This window comes from Gracilinanus agilis, chromosome X (assembly GCF_016433145.1).
Source record: "Gracilinanus agilis isolate LMUSP501 chromosome X, AgileGrace, whole genome shotgun sequence".
In the NCBI taxonomy this organism is placed as follows: Eukaryota; Metazoa; Chordata; class Mammalia; order Didelphimorphia; family Didelphidae; genus Gracilinanus; species Gracilinanus agilis.
Window position 1 is genome coordinate 31,313,538 of NC_058136.1, and position 16,490 is coordinate 31,330,027.

Genomic DNA, 16,490 nt, shown 5'->3' on the forward strand with positions numbered 1-16,490 from the left:
ATGCCCAACTGGAATGATTATTTTTATACTTCATGCTGCCATATTGTTCACCAAAAGAAAGTATACAAGTTTGCAATTCTGCCATTAAAGGTGCAGTTCTACCACTCTGCTAAGATTCAGTTTTACTTTAAACTTTTTCTGTCAATTTGATGGATTCAGAGGACCTAGAATTTGTGATTTGCATCTCTTTAAGTTTTAATGAGCTTTATCCTTTTTTCAAGTGATTTCAGCAATTGATATTTCTTCCTTAGAACATCATTCTTATCCTTTGACCATATACACTATGGCCTGAAAGTTACCCTATGCCAATTTTTAACCATCTCTCCTAGTTAGGTAGGTAGATAGATAATGAGTTTTATCTCTCATGTTTGCCATAAATATTTTTCCTAATCTATAATTTTTCCTTTTAACTGTATTGCCTATTGCTTTGTGAATTTTTTTTAAATTTTTGTGTAGTAAACACACTTATCTTGTCTCATAATTTCTTCTAATTGTTGAATAGAAAAAAGTAAAATCCCCTTCTGAGTTAAGTACATTATTCCATTTTCTTCCTTCTTTTTTATAAAACCTTTTTATTGTTTGTCACCCATTTAGAATTTGCAGAGATAAGTGAGGTAAGAAGTGGGTCTAAATCCTTTTTCCACCAAATTGCTCTCCAGTTTTCCCATATACCAGGTTTTTTTCCTTCCCATAGTTTTAGTAAACACCAACCAATCTTTTGTGCTCATTTGGTTTGATTTTTGTTTCTAGTTTGTTGATGGATTTCTTATCTCCCATTTTAGAAACTACTTGATATTTCGATTGGTTTTAAATTCAGAATTCAAATCATTTGAAGAATATGGTCCATTTTGTCACATTATTGTGACCCAGGCATGGGTGTGTTATTGAAGAGAACTCCCAAAGCAATGAGATCATAGATCTGATTTGATTGTTCTTAACCATCTGTGACCATGGAATGTTTCTTCAGTTTACGCCTTATTTTGTTCATTATAGTTTTATAGCTATCCTTATTAAGGTCCTGGGTTCTTGAAGATAGGTTAATTTTCAAATGTTGGATCGTTTTTATCATTATAGTAAGTGGAATTCATTTTTATAATGATTACTTGATTTTCGTGGATAGTACGTAAGCATACAAATAAATCTTTTTGCTATAATCTCTTTTGAGCCTTTGCTGAAGTCATTTATTGTTGCCATTTTTTTTTTTTGGTTGAAGAGAGATTTGTTTAGTATCATGTCACATGCACAGAATGATGCTTTGACCACTTCATTTCCAATGTTAATCCTTCTAGTGTCTTTCTCTTATTGCAACTGCTAGAATTTCCACATATTTCAAATAAAATTGGTTAAAATGAGTGCTCTTAGTATAATTAATGCCAGAACTGTAGCATAATAGAACTCCCGAATTAAATCAAAGAGAGATGGGAGGGAAAACACATCTTTCACTCAGTGGAAATCTTAGATGGAGAAGTCTGCCTCTTGACTGACCTAGAAATGCATTTATCTTAACTTGTAGGATCCACATTTTATCCTTGATGTTCCCCTTGGAGTGATAAGCAGAGTTGAGAAGATCGGAGTACAGAGTCATGGAGATAACTCTTGTGGCATAGAGATTGTTTGCAAGGTATGATATGGTTCGATATTAAACGAATGAAGCTTTTTTATTATCTTAGGAAGACGAGAGATACCAGTGGTTTTTATTTACCAATGTGAAATGACATTCCTAAGATTACTTCACAATTCATACTTTTATAATAATAACATTCATATAAGCCTGTTTGTTGTTTTTTTATTAGGGGCCTTAGAGCCATACCAATTAGTATTGTCCTATGTCCTAAATCCTAAAAACATGTGAGTCGGGCCTAAAGAAATAGAGAAATGTGCAGATAACATTTTTTTTCTCCAGAATGATAGTCAGCTAGCATTTATTAAGTACCTACTGTGTGCCAGGCACTGTGCTTAGCACTGGGGATTTAAGGAAAGACAAAAAAACCAAACACTTCCTGCTCTTAAGGAGGTCAGTGTAGATGAGGAGATAACATGGGAACAACTCTGTACAAAAAAGATATAGAGAGAATAAAATGTCTCAAAGAGAAGGCGCTAAGATATTAAGCGAGAGTGGGCAAGACTTCTTGTGGAGGGTGAGATTTTAGCTGAGCCTTGGAGGCCAAGAAAGCCAAGAGGAAGAGGTGAGGAGGTAGAACATTCCAGCCATGGGAGAGGGCCAGTGAATGCAGTCCTGAGGTAGTGTGTTATGTGTAAGAAAAACAACAAGGACACCATTGTCACTGGATCACAGAGTACATGGAATGGGGTAAAGGAAGGATCTTATCTAACGAAGTATGCATTTGGGTGATTACCAGGATATGAGAAACTTGCGACTTGCCTATAAACAAGAAGAACAGAGTAAGCTGGGGATATTTGAAAACCTCAACAGATATGCCTTTCCTCTTTCCAATGGACAAGTAAGTACATCTAAGGAACCATTTTTACCTGTATTCATGGGGATTCAGGGATTCAGTATTCTAGAATTTTCCAGCTTTACTTTTTCTTATTCCTTTCACTTTGGGCACATAATAAGGTCAATCTTCTCTTATGATGGAACATTCGAAATGTATCAATGCTACCTTATTCAAGGTAGTTTGTGTTGTTTTGTTTTTTACTACCTCAAACTGTATAGATTTAAATTTGGGATTTTAGTAAATCCAGCCTTTCTCATAGTGAGAACTTTTAAGATTGGCTATCTGGCAATAAGAAAAAATAGAAACATCTCTGGTGTGTTGTTTTTGTTTGTTTGTTTCAGACTTTATTTGCATTCAACTATAAAGAAAAATTTCCATCTAATGGCTGGAAAGTTTATGATCCTGTATCCGAATATAAGAGACAGGTAACAAAATATGTTTGTTACACTGTAAACGATTTTTCATTTTTTATGGAAACATGCTTATACTTTTTAGGGGGAGGAAATATTTTGTAAGATGTTTTCTACTGAACTCATGATATGAATATTCTGTTTGGCATTATCTAGTTTCTCAGCTTTGCTTTTTTATACCCATCTTTGACGATATTTCCTACTTATTAGTCCTTTTGCCACAGAGTAAGAAAGGAATTCAAACTCAAATCTTTTCGGTTTTTTTGTCATTCAAGGGTTCATAATGAAGATCAAAATGAGGTCTTAAATTAAGGTTTTTAGCGTAGATAATTCAATCCAGATGCAGTGTCCCTCCCTCTTTCTTCACTATGACTTTTTTTTTCCTTCTTTTAAACCTTTACCTTTCCGTCTTAGAACAAATACTATGTATTGGTTCCAAGGCAGAAGAGTGGAAAGGGCTAGGCAATGGGAGTTAAGTGACTTGCCCAGGGTCATACAGCTAGGAAGTCTGAGACCAGATTTGAACCTAGGATCTCCCGTCTCTTAGGCCTGGCTTTCAATCCACTGAGCCACCCAGCTACCACCCACTATGGCTTTCTAAAGTGTATTCTGTGCTTATGTGTTTAAAATAAAAGTTTATACTCTATAAGTATATATGGATATGCACAACATGTCTACAAATTTTTATCCTCAGTACCTTACATTCATTCCGCTGAATGCTGTTAGTCTAGTTTAACACTTTTTTTTTTTATTATAGGCTACGAAATGTGGATTATGGCATCATTTTATTCTGTATGATTTGGGATTTCCTACATTTAATTAGGATCTTAGATTGCTTTAAAATGGAGTGTATGAAATAAAAATATTATTATAGTATAAAATTTTCAAACAATGATGAACAAGATTAGGTTACATTGAGAAGAAGAGACCTACATTGTTTGTGTTTAATGCTTCTTGCTTTTTCCCTGATAACCCCTAGGGTTTACCAAATGAGAGCTGGAAAATATCCAAAATAAATAGTAGCTATGAGCTTTGTGATACATATCCTGCTATTATTGTTGTACCAACTAGCGTGAAAGATGACGACCTCACAAAAGTAGCAGCATTTAGAGCAAAAGGCAGAGTTCCGGTAAGTAATAAACTTAGAAGCTTAGTATAATCACACATTACCTGTTAAAACTGACAAATATGGTTGAATATACAAAGGAATGGATTTAGGTGAGTTGTTGAACAAATTAGGAAGTAGGAAAATAACCTTCAGTTCCTTTTGTTTTCTTTCTTTATTTTTTAAACCTTTGCCTTCTGTCTTAGAAGTAATATTAAGTATTGGTTCTAAGACAGTAGAGTGGTAAAGGCTAGGCAGTGGGGGTTAAGTGATTTACCTGGGGTCCCCCAGCTAGGAAGGGTCTGAGGTCAGATTTGAACCCAGGACTTCCTATCTCCCAGCCTATCTGCTAAGCCACCTAGCTGTCCCCATCTCCTTATTTCTTAAGAATTGTTTTATTCTCTCCTATGAGAATTATATTATGGAACATTATGATGGTTAGTAACAGCTTGATGTAGCAGGGTAACTTTCATTGCTTGCAAAAAGGCCATCCAGAAGGTGATGCCCTCAAATATTCTAGAAAAGGTGGAAATGAATAACAGGAAAGGATGTATATGAATTTGTTTAAAAAATGTTCATTACTAATAGGCAAAGGATGGTGTCGAAGATCTTAGCTGCCACGTAGAATGCTACATAATCATATGATGTAATTGCAGGAGAGGGAGACCTTTACTAAGATAATAGCAGCCCAAAGTGAATGACTGTGTTCAGAATTTATCTTTAGTGTAATTGTAAATCATTGCCCATGACAGGGAAAGGGAACAAGGAAGACATTTGGATAAGCTTTAGAAGGCATGAAAAAAGACATTTAACTTTTCCCTTTGTCCTTGTCCTATCCTGTATATTAGTGTTAAAAAAAAAAGTATTTAAATTAGGAGCAAGAAGAAGAAACAAAAAGTTTTAGTGGTTGGTAGCTTGTCTTTTTCTCTTGGAGATCATCTAGTCCAGTGATTCCCAAAGTGGGAGCTACTGCTCTCTGGTGGGTGCTGCAGCGATCCAGGAGACCGGTGATGGCCACACTTTTTTTGTATTACATTCTATTCTGAGTTCAATAAATAGTTTCATAATTTCCAGGGGACACTAAGTAATATTTTTTCTGGAAAGGGGGCGGTCGGCCAAAAAAGTTTGGGAACCACTGATCTAGTCCAACCCGATTCAAGACACTAGATTTTTAGCTCTATGACTTCAGTAGCATTTCCCTTAACTACCTTTTCACCTTTATGAAGTATAATATGTGTAGGTTTTGTTTTTATTTATTTATTTGTTTGTTTGTTTTGAGCCCTTACCTTCCATCTTGGAGTCAATAGTGTGTATTGGCTCCAAGGCAGAAGAGTGGTAAGGGTGGGCAATGGGGGTCAAGTGACTTGCCCAGGGTCACACAGCTGGGAAGTGTCTGAGGCCAGATTTGAACCCAGGACCTCCCGTCTCTAGGCCTGGCTCTCAATCCACTCAGCTACCCAGCTGCCCCCTAGGTTTTGTTTTTAAAGGTAAGTCGTTAGACCTGCTATGTGGGTGACCTTGAGTAAGACCTTTCCACCTCCTGCCACGCCTGTCCCTTGAGGAAGAGGAAAAACACAATTGGTGGGCTAGAGAGTGCTACTTATATTTCTTCCTGTGCAGCTTTCAACTTCCATCTCCTGCCTAATAGGCAGCCTTTGAAGGGAAGAGGAGTGGTCAGACAGGACCTTCCAGCACCTGGTCATAGCCTATACATCCCAGTAATTCTGAGCCCTGAGCTCTTGTTCAGAATTTTCCACATCTGCCCCCTATTCCCCATCTCCTGATTCCTTATTCTCATTCCTATCTGCCCCTTCCACTGTGCCCTCTTGATTGTTTGTTCCATAGGCAACAAACTGCCCTTAATCCTAAATCTTCTCTCACACTCCTTTCATCTTCTAGCAATCACTGAAACCTGGCACATACCCCATCCCCCCTCGCCCCCTCCATGACCCAGTCTCCCTGGCCATCCTTTCAAATCCTGCCTGTACCTTCTCTCATTCCCTTCAGCTTATTAGTCAAGGTAGAAGAATTGGAATACTCTTTGTTCCCTGTTGCCATTTTGAAGTTCTCCCCTATCTCCATCACTTAGTAACCTCTCCTCCTCAGAGATCCATGTTATTTTTATCAGAACAAACTCTGGTAGCTCTCTGTAGTTGTCTATAGATCTCCAGGTCATGCGCCTTCTAATGTCAGCAAGTTTGGTACCTAATTACAATTTTTCTTCCCTTCCCAACTCCTGCCCTCATAGTATGGCACATATTGACTCTCCCTCAAACACCCTAATCCTTGAATTTATTCCCCTTGATATGCTCTTCCACCCCACTTCAGCTACCCACAAAGATGGCCACACCCTTGATCTTCGTGTTCAAGAATTCTGAAATTCCCATCCCTTATCTAAAGACAATCTATTGGCTTTCCCACTCTTCCTCAGCCTTCCCTTGTCATACCCTAGTCTTCCTCCACACTGTGACCTCCAATCCTTTGACTCCTCAGTTCTCTCCCAGGACGTCTTTCCTACACTAACCACTCTTCTTTTCCCCATCTTGACCCCTTGGTTAGCCAGTTTAACTCTATACCGTCCTCCTCTCTTGAGTCCCTGATCCCCTTTTTGTATCACTGGTTGCACCTGGCCAAGCCCCAGCCTTGGATCACTACTGTCATTCCCTGCCTTCACTTCTATGTATGCTCTACTGAGTGTAGGTCGAGAAAATCACACAACCATTCTAATTGGGTCCACTATAGATTTATGCTACCCAACATCAACTGGACCCTCATTGCTGCTTAGACAATCCTTCTACACCTCCCTTATCAATCAATTCAACTATCCCACTCTCCACAGCCACTCTTCTAAGCCACTTTACCCCTCTGCAAATGTTCTTTGGATTCCTTCCCAACTCTCACAAAGTTTACACTAAAAATAAAGAAAGAAGATAAATTGGAGGTAGTCTCAGAGGGAAAACATAAGATTAAAGAGACTTGGACGGGCCCTTGCAGAGAGTAAAATGTTAACCGAGACATGAAGAAAGCCACATGGAGATGAGGATGTAGAGGACAGTCAGGAAAAAGAGTTTGAGTTGGGAGATGGAGAATCTTTTGCAAGGAGCACCAAGGATGCCGGGGTCATGGGATCATAGAGTACATGGAACAGGGTAAGTTATAATTCCTTTTATTACATGTCTATATACTGACACCTATCCTTTAAAAACCAACTAGGTCTTGTCCTGGATTCATCCCGAGAGCCAGGCAACAATTACTCGATGCAGCCAGCCACTCGTGGGCCCAAATGACAAACGCTGCAAAGAAGATGAAAAATACCTGCAAACAATAATGGATGCTAACGCCCAGTCACATAAACTTATTATCTTTGATGCCAGACAAAACAGTGTTGCTGATACTAACAAGGTACCTTGTTATTATTAGAGTTGCTTAGGAAATATAATTGCAAAATAAGACTTAGGAAAATGTATGCATTTTAAATGACTTTAATTCCCTCATTTGATTCTAAAAAATCACTGTGGGAGATAGGTGCTTCTGACTATCCCCATTTCATAGTTGAGTAAACTGAGACTAAGAGAGGAAAAGTGATTTGCCTAAGGTCACACAGTTAGTAAGTATCTGAGGCTATCTTTTTATAAAATGTATTTTGACCAATTACATGTAATAAATAACAGAATAACAAAAACATAAGTTTTCTGAACTTACAAGATCCAGATTATCTCCCTCCTTCCCTCCACCCCTCCCAGAGTTGGCAAGCAATTCAATCTGGGTTATACATGTATTATCACACAAAACATATTTTCATATTATTCATTTTTGTAAGTGAATAATCTTATAAAACCAAAACCCTAAAACATAAACCCAAATAAACAAGTGAAAAATTCTTTGCTTTCATTTGTGTTCCCGCTCCAACAGTTCTTTCTCTGGAAGTGAATAGCATTATTTGACATAAATCCTTCAGAAATGTCTTAGATCATTGTATTGCTAAGTCTTTCACTAGTGATCACTATGCCGTATTGCTGTGTACAATGTTCTCCTGCTTCTGCCTATTTCACTCTGTATCAGTTCACATAGGTCTTTCCAGCTCTTTCTAAAATCATCCCATCCATCATTCTTTACAGCAACAATAGTATTCCATCATCATCGTATGCCAGAGTTTGTTCTGCCATTCCCTAATTGGGGGACATCCCTTTAGTTTCCAATTCTTTAGCCAATTCACCACAAAGAGAGAAGCTATAAATATTTTGTACAAAGAGGTCCACCTCCATTTTTTTTTTTATCTCTTTGGGATATGGGTGTGCATTGTTTTATAGCCCTTTGGGCATAATTCCAAATTGCCCTCCAGAATGTTTAGATCAGTTTGCAACTCTACCAGCAATGCATTAGTGCCCCTATTTTGTGAGGCTCTTTGAACTCATGTCCTCCTGACTCCAGGCCCAAGGCTCCATCCACTGTGCCACCTAGATGACAGCTGCGATTTATAGAGAGTCAAGTTTTATGGCAACCTTCATTACTCACCCTCCCACACATGGAAATCCAGCCACGACAACCTTCTCTCTGTTCCTCATACACATTTCATCACCCAGACTCTATCCCTTTCCATTGCCTATCCCTTGTGTCTAGAATGCATTCCCTCCTTACATCTGCCTGGCAGAAATCCTTTCTTGAGAACACAAGTATCCGCCCAGTTCAAGTACCACCTTCTGTGTGAAACCTTTACTGATCCCAATGGCTCGCACTTTCTCTCTCAAACAACCTGTTTAACTGCTTTGTATCTCTTTGTTTTATTTCTCTTTACATTTGATTCTTATTTTACTCATTGATGTCCTCACTGTCTCTCTCATTAGAATATAAGCTCCATTGAGGAGAGATTGTTGAATTTGATATATTTTTGTATCTTCATTGTCTAGCACGGTGCTGGCCCATAGCAGGAATCTAAAAATTGCTTCATGATTGATTGATAAGGGGAGTGTAGAAGGTTCATATAGTGTCTCTGTGATTTTCAGTAATGGTCTCAATAGCTCTGTTCCTCGTCTCCTCCTTCATAAAATAGATCTAGCAAGATGTGTCCCAGAATTCTGTAGGATGTTGCAAATAACAAAAAGGGTTTTTCAGTTCATTCATTCATTGAACAACTACTCTATCAATAAACATTTATTAAGCCCACACCATGCTAAATGCTCGAGATACAGAGAAAGGCAAAACACATACCCTCTTCTCAAGGAGCTCAAATTCTAATGAGGGAGACAACACAGAAACAAGTGTGTATAGACAAGTCCAGTAGAATGTGAGTGGGAAGTGATTGTAGAGGGAAGATACTAGCATTAGTGATGACCAGGAAGGGCCTCTGGCAGAAGGTAAGGTGGAGTGAGTTTATCACCGGTAACCTTCAAGTTCAATGTTGGGATGAAATGATGCACTCAGAGATCGTTGAAAAACTAACAGAAGGAAGTTTACTTAAGTCCTAACCAAACAAGCATCAAGCATCAAAAGTAGCACTTAACTCAGGTAGAACTTAACTCATCACTCTCCTCCCCTCCATATGGAAATAAGTCTTTAAAAAAAGAAAAAGAAAGAAAAGAAAAACTCCTTGAAATCTACATTTTTGGCTAGAACTTAGAAATCATTTTCCCCTAAAGGGACTTTGGGTCAGGTATTTGCTGTGTTGAGAGCTGACCCAGATTTGCAAATGGCTTTATGAGAATAGGCACAGATTAGCACTAGCACAGTAGAGTTCTTCATAAAGGTTCATTCTCCATCAGCAGCTCTGCCTGGCTTCTACTCCACAGGACATGCCCTAGCCCCCTCTGCTAGGATAAACTGTTCACTTGAAATCTCATCACTATAAAGAATGACCCAGGTTTGGATACCCTACACCCTTCCCACCTCCCTCAGCCTCCTCTCCCCTCTAATCAGAAGACTAGAGGGTGGAGTACTAAACTCCTCCTAATGCCTTCCTTTATAGAGGGTTCACAATCTTTCTGATTGTGTACCTCCATTCTCTGTAAGCTTCTCTGTTTGGCTTTCATTCCATGGGTTATCATGCCCCACATGGGCCCAGCACCCCTAGTACTTCCCCCAGTTCTCAGCTTCCTTTTGTATGTTATTGGGTCCCATTAGAATCTAAGTTCCTTAAGGGCACTTAGCACAAAGCCTGGCTTAATACAGAGCTTAATAAATGTTTACTGAATTGAATTGAAAATGAAGATTCATCAGAGTTTTAAAAAATAAATGTTAATAATTGTTTTTGCATGTAATTTAGGGGGGAATTTTTTTAAAACTTAATTAAAAAACACAAAGCACCAAAAAAAAGAGAGAGAGAGAGAAAAAAGAAGGTTCACTTGATGCTATTTTTTATTTATTTTTTAATATTTATTTTGAATATTTTCCCCTAGTTACATATTTCATATTCTTTCCCTCTCCCCCAAACCCCCCTAATCCTACTTAGCCAATGCACAGTTCTACTGGGTTTTACATGTATCATTGATTAAGACCTATTTCCATATTATTGATAGTTGAACTAGTGTTATTGTTTAGTGTTTACATCCCCAATAATATCCCCAACAACCCATGTGTTCAAGCAGTTGTTTTTCTTCTGTGTTTCTCCTCCCTCAGAATTGTCCTGGATCCTTGCATTGCTGCTAGTAGAGAAGTCTGTTATGTTCGATTGTACCACAGTGTAGCAGTCTCTGTGTACAATGCTCTCCTGGATCTGCTCCTTTCACTTTAATGCTGGTTTTTTTTAATAATCCTATGAATACTTTTTCATCCTTTTTCTGTACAGAAATGGGAAAAATCTAGATAAATCACCAGTGTGTTCATTTATTTTAAATAGGCAAAAGGTGGAGGATACGAGAGTGAAAGTGCGTACCCAAATGCTGAACTGATATTCTTGGAAATTCACAACATTCATGTGATGAGAGAATCGTTACGGAAATTGAAAGAAATCGTGTATCCTTCCATTGATGAGGCCAAGTGGCTGTCCAACGTGGATGCAACACATTGGTTGCAATATATAAGGGTAAAGAACTTCCATCTTCTAAATGTGCCCTTAAATAACTTTGTATGATTATAGCACAATATATTTGTGTTAGTCTTACAGATGAATGTATCTCTTATATACTTAACCTCCTTTCCTCTGTTTTCATGAACAGTAATCTTGATGTCTCCTGGGGCTGGGGGGAGGGCAGGGAGACAAGGAGAGTGGAAGAACAGTTCAGAAGCAGTGCTTCAAAACGAGGATGTTGTCAGTTAAATGAGAACATAGATTTAGAGTGAAAAGTGGCCTTGCATTCTTCATAGAGTCTAACATTCTTTTGAAAGATCAGGAAAAGGAGATTTAGACTAGCTTAATGGACTTTGTTGGTAAGTAGCTGAACCAGGATTCCTGTTCTCCATCTTTCAGTGTACCTCCCAGGTTTCCCAACAACAGGCTACTCTCTGCCCGCAATATCCACTATGGAACACTGATAATATAAAAACAGAAATGAAGCAGCCCTCAAGAACACACTGGTTTTATTTGCACAGGAGAAAATGTATTAAGTGTGTGTGTGTGTGTGTGTGCGTGCGTGTTGTATTTGAGAGAGTGAGTGAAAGAGTATCAGTCTATCTCCTTCCCCTTCACTTTCAGATTTTAAAAAATCTGCTGTCCAAGGACAGGAGGGGAGAGACAAGACTAGATTGCACTTGGAGGGAAAAAGATCCAAGGGTTTAATACTGAACCGAACGGTCAGCCATGGCTGCCAAGAAAAGCTCTGTGATGAGAAATAAGAGTGTCCCAAATGAGAAAGGTAGTAGCTCGTCTTCTGTTTGGTACCTCTCAGACCACCCATGCCACTATAATATCAACATAGGCACCTTACCCCAAAAAGGACATCAAAAAGCCAGGAAGAAAAAATTCCGAGCAGGGCTGATAAGATGACTCTTGACCATGACTTACAAGGGTTCTTACTTAGCAAGTATTTATGAGGTCCCTCCTCTGTACCAGATACTTGATAGCTGCTGGGGATACAAAGATGAAGCAAATGGCGCCTGCCCTCAAGGAACTTGCATTTGGCTAATTTAAGGAATTGGGGATGTATGGCTTGGAAAAGATAGAACTGGGGGGACATAGTCAGGTTCCTTCAAAGATTTGAAGAACTGTCATGTAGAAGAGGTTGATTTTGCTTGGTTCCAGAGGAAAAGAAAAGTGACGAGTAATGGGCAAACAATACAGGGAGTCAGCTTTACACTCAGCATAGTTATTCAGACTGCTGAAAAACAGAATGGACCACTTGGCAAAGTGGCCTGCTCAGTTTACTAAAAACATTTCAGACAGAGAAGTTAGCCCCTTGCCAGGGGTTAAACTACGTGATATTAAGATTCCTTACAGTGGCAGCTGGGTAATGCAGTGGGTAGAGCACTGGGCCTGGAGTCAGGAAGACTCATCTTCCTGAGTTCAAACCTGGCCTCTGACTTTACTACCTTGTGATCCTAGGCAGGTCCCTTAATACTGCTTACCCCATCCCCCCCCCCCCAAGAAAGTGCCTTACAGTGCTAAGATTCTATGCACTCTTTAACCAATAATGAATTCTTGGTGGAGCTATCTTATGATTGTTCTTAAACTATTCTAAGAGAGTGGCATTGTAGATAGTGTTGGCATTAGGAGGGATTTCGGTTTACAGTGCCTCTGTCTTTTACTAGCTGTGTAGACATGAATGAGTTGCTGGCCTCAATGTCCTCGTTTATAAAATGGGGATAATATCTGTACTAGCTTTGTCACAGTGTTGTTGGGATGCTCGAATGAGAATGTATTTATAAAGCCCTGTGCAAACTTTAAAGTGCCGTGGGAATAAAGATGCCAAAATGAGACAGGCCCTGCCTCCAGGGACCTTATATTCTTCTACTGGGGGGTTTTAGGAAGTATAGAGAGATCTAACTGCAGAATGTGTACAAAATAAAAACAGTAGTTTGGGGAGTGACTGGGACAGTAATGACAGGGAAGGGGTATCAAAAGAGACCTCTTAAAGAAGAAGTTATCACCTCAACAGAGCCTTGAAGGAAGGAGCTAAGAGTTGAGTTTAATGAGAATGTGGATCAGAGCCATGGAACCAACAAAGTAAGACTAGAGTAGCGTGGAGGGACTAATGTTGAATGAGGCTGGCTAGGCCGGAGCCAGGTTTGGAAAAGTTTTAAAGGCCAAATGGGAGTTTTTATTTTATCCTAGAAGCAAGAGGGAGCTATTAAAACTTCTCTAGCACAGGAATGTCAGGGAAGGATGAGAAGTTAAAAATTAGGGGGGATGATCAAAGAGTCAAATTCTTTAGAGAATGTAGAAGAGGTTCCGCTCAAGGACCCAAGGAGAGAGGCTGGCATCGCCGAGGAGAATGACAGTAAAGGGAGCAGCTCACACTGAATGTTTTAAGATTTGCTTTACGTTTTGTTGTCATTCAGTCATGTCCTGACTCTCCTTGACCCCATTTGGGGTTTTCTTGTCAGAGATACTGGAGTGGCTTGCCACTTCTCTCACCAGTACATTTTACAGATGGGCAGACTAAGACAAAGAAGGTTAAGTGACTTGCCCAAGACATGTCTGAGGCTGGATTTTAACTTAGGAATATGAGTCTTCCTGACCCAAGGCCTGACATTCCACTTCGCCACCTAGCTACTTTACTTTACCTTCCCTTATTTGATCTTCAAAGTAACCCTGTGAGAGTAGGTTCTACTATTATGCCCATTTTACAGATGAGAGAATATGGAGAAAAGGAGGAATATGGATGACCAAGTGATTTAAAGACTGGAATTAGAAGAGGGAACTCTAACAGATCAACTCAGTTCTTGCAGTGAAGTATTAGGTAAAGTCCTCTTGTTTAGAGGAATTGGAGAAGGGCATAGTACTACAAATGGTTTGAGAAATGAAGGGAAGGTTTGGAATTGGAATAGCTGCTTTCCTTTTTTTTTTTTTTAAGTAATTTTTTAAAAAAACTTTATCTTCCATCGTGGAATCAGTACTGTGTATTGGTTTCAAGGCAGAAGAACGATAAGGGCTACGCAGTGGGGGTTGTGACTTGCCCAGGGTCACACAGCTGAGAAATGTCTTTGTATTTGAACCCAGGACCTCCTGTCTCTAGGCCTGGCTCTCAATCTGCTAAGCCACCTAACTGCCTCCAGCTACTTTCCTACTAACCTGAACATGAAACTTCTTTTTTTTATTGAAAAGGTTTAAAATATCTGCTTTCTTTTCTGAAGATGCTTCTGGCTGGAGCAGTAAGAATTGCTGATAAAATAGAATCTGGAAAAACTTCTGTAGTGATACACTGCAGTGATGGTTGGGACCGCACAGCACAGCTCACATCTCTGGCAATGCTTATGTTGGACAGCCATTATCGCACCATTCAAGGCTTTGAAGCCCTTGTAGAAAAAGAATGGACAAGCTTTGGGCACCGGTTTGCATTGGTAAGCTGGGATCCTTGTCGTAGTTAGCTGTGTTCTCTACTAGGAAGGGTTACTGTACTAGAATACCATGAAATGCAGAATTCCTAGCATTCCTGATGGGATATTTTTACATCCTCCTGTGTCCCCACCCAAATGAGAGCTAACCCCTAAACCTCCCTTAGTCTGCACTGGACATCCCTTCAGAATACACTCAAAGGTGACATTTTGTCTTTTAGTTAATAGCAGGGAGATTTGGGTCTCACCCATGTTGTCAGTGTTGCTGAGAAGTGAAGCAGCTTTTTAAAGTTTCCCAAATGGTTGTTTTGTGGCTATGTCATGAACTGCCAGTTGATGGTCCGTGTAGCTAAAGGTGGCCGGGCTTAAAAATCAGTAAGTTTGCCAGACATATGCATATTTTAATAACCTCAGTTATGTGAAAGAAAATGAGGACACAATGGACTGGAAAAGTCCGCCCATAAGAAAAAAGTCGTAACAGCTACATTCTCAGTTACTTCTTTTATACCTTAAAATATATACCTTTTTTCCTTTCATTTTTTTCAGAGAGTTGGCCACGGTGATGACAACCATGCAGATGCTGATAGATCTCCTATATTTCTTCAGTTTATTGATTGTGTTTGGCAAATGACAAAACAGGTAAGAGACTTAGTAAATATAATGCAAATATGTTTAGTCTTTTGATGAGAACATTTTCTAATAAGGTTGAAGATGAGTTACATTTGCAGTGGTATTCCCAGGTAGAATTAAGAGGGTCTGTATGTGTTCATTGATGCAAAGATTGGACTTTTCTTCCTGTTTCACTTCATTTGATTGTATTTCAACACAGCAGTGTCTGAGAATGTGTGTCCTTCTCTGCACTGCTAGTCTGTTGTGGTGGGAGATGTGCTTTATCATCATTCTTTTAGAGCCATAATTGCTTACAACTTTGATCAGTGTTCTAGCTTTCTAAGTTGTTTTCCTTGATGTCATTGTGCTTTCGGGTAAACTGCTCTCCTGGTTTGACTAACTTGACTTACAAGGCTCCCCAAGATTCTCTGAATTCTTAACTTCATCCTTTCTAGAAGCATGCGATACTTCATCACGTTCACATGCCACAGTTTCAACAGCCATTCCCCAGTTGAGGGACCTCCACATTGTTGCCAGTTCTTGAACAAAGGACTCCTCTCTGCCTGTATTTTGACCTCTTTGGGGTTTATCCTACATAGAAGCAATACTGGAGTAAATGGTCAGCATGAGTTTACCAGTAACATCCCCAAGCCCTTCTGCTCTTATCAAACTGTCTTCTATTCCTCTTTAGGGCCCTGAGTTAAGAGGAGGACCCAAACCTCTGCTTGTACAGAGGCTAAATCCCTTTGCCAGATTATTTCCAGGAAAACTAAAAGTACAGGACAAACTCACTTATCCAGCAACCTAAATTTTCTGTATTTGATATGGTCAAGACCTCAGAAGTAAGCAAAGAGATAGTCTTCTGAGGAAGCAAAATCGACTTTACATACTTCCTATCCTTCGTTTATAAGACAGAAGCTCCCCTCACAAGCAATTTATTCTTCCTTTATATCCTACTCTAACAGACTTATTTATCTGATTTCCCTGCTTACCTCCTATAAATGACGTATTAGAATAATAGCAAGAGTAAAGAGAAGGAAGGTGGGAAGCAAAACAGGCTGGCAGGATGACAGCAACAAGAGACAGTAAAAAGGCATAAACTTTTCAAGCCAAGTACCCATTAATAAGTCTTCGGACCATTTAGTGTGGTAGAAAATAGTCTAATGTGTATCAGTAGCCCTTCGAGGTTCCACTGTGTTCTACTGATTCATATTCATTATTCTGATTGATGAAGAAATGTCTCCATTATACTTTGTGTAAGAACACATGTAAGAACATCTACGAAAAAGTTCCATAAGCAATCGTTGAAATAAGCAAAGTTTGGGAATCAATTTCAGGTCTCTGGACAGTCAACACCACATTCCACAATGATAGGGTATCAGCTACTGATGTAGATGTAATTTCTTGGATGCTTTTGCCCAGAGTTCTGTTCTAGTTTGTTTAGTCCCTGGGCATCTGGGCCAGTGCTTATTTATGAAGCTG

The 16,490-nt window shown here is 39.3% G+C and overlaps 1 protein-coding gene across 1 annotated transcript in view; it reads left to right on the forward strand.

Moving 5' to 3' along the window:
* Positions 1-16,490, forward strand: part of LOC123253861 (myotubularin-related protein 1) — a 47,200-nt gene that overhangs the window by 2,960 nt on the left and 27,750 nt on the right. Inside the window, exons 3-10 of the mRNA XM_044682982.1 lie at positions 1,514-1,621; positions 2,361-2,462; positions 2,801-2,884; positions 3,849-3,998; positions 7,188-7,376; positions 10,807-10,992; positions 14,199-14,405; positions 14,946-15,038. Coding sequence (XP_044538917.1) covers positions 1,514-1,621; positions 2,361-2,462; positions 2,801-2,884; positions 3,849-3,998; positions 7,188-7,376; positions 10,807-10,992; positions 14,199-14,405; positions 14,946-15,038 — 1,119 coding nt within the window. The remainder of the gene's footprint in view (positions 1-1,513; positions 1,622-2,360; positions 2,463-2,800; positions 2,885-3,848; positions 3,999-7,187; positions 7,377-10,806; positions 10,993-14,198; positions 14,406-14,945; positions 15,039-16,490) is intronic.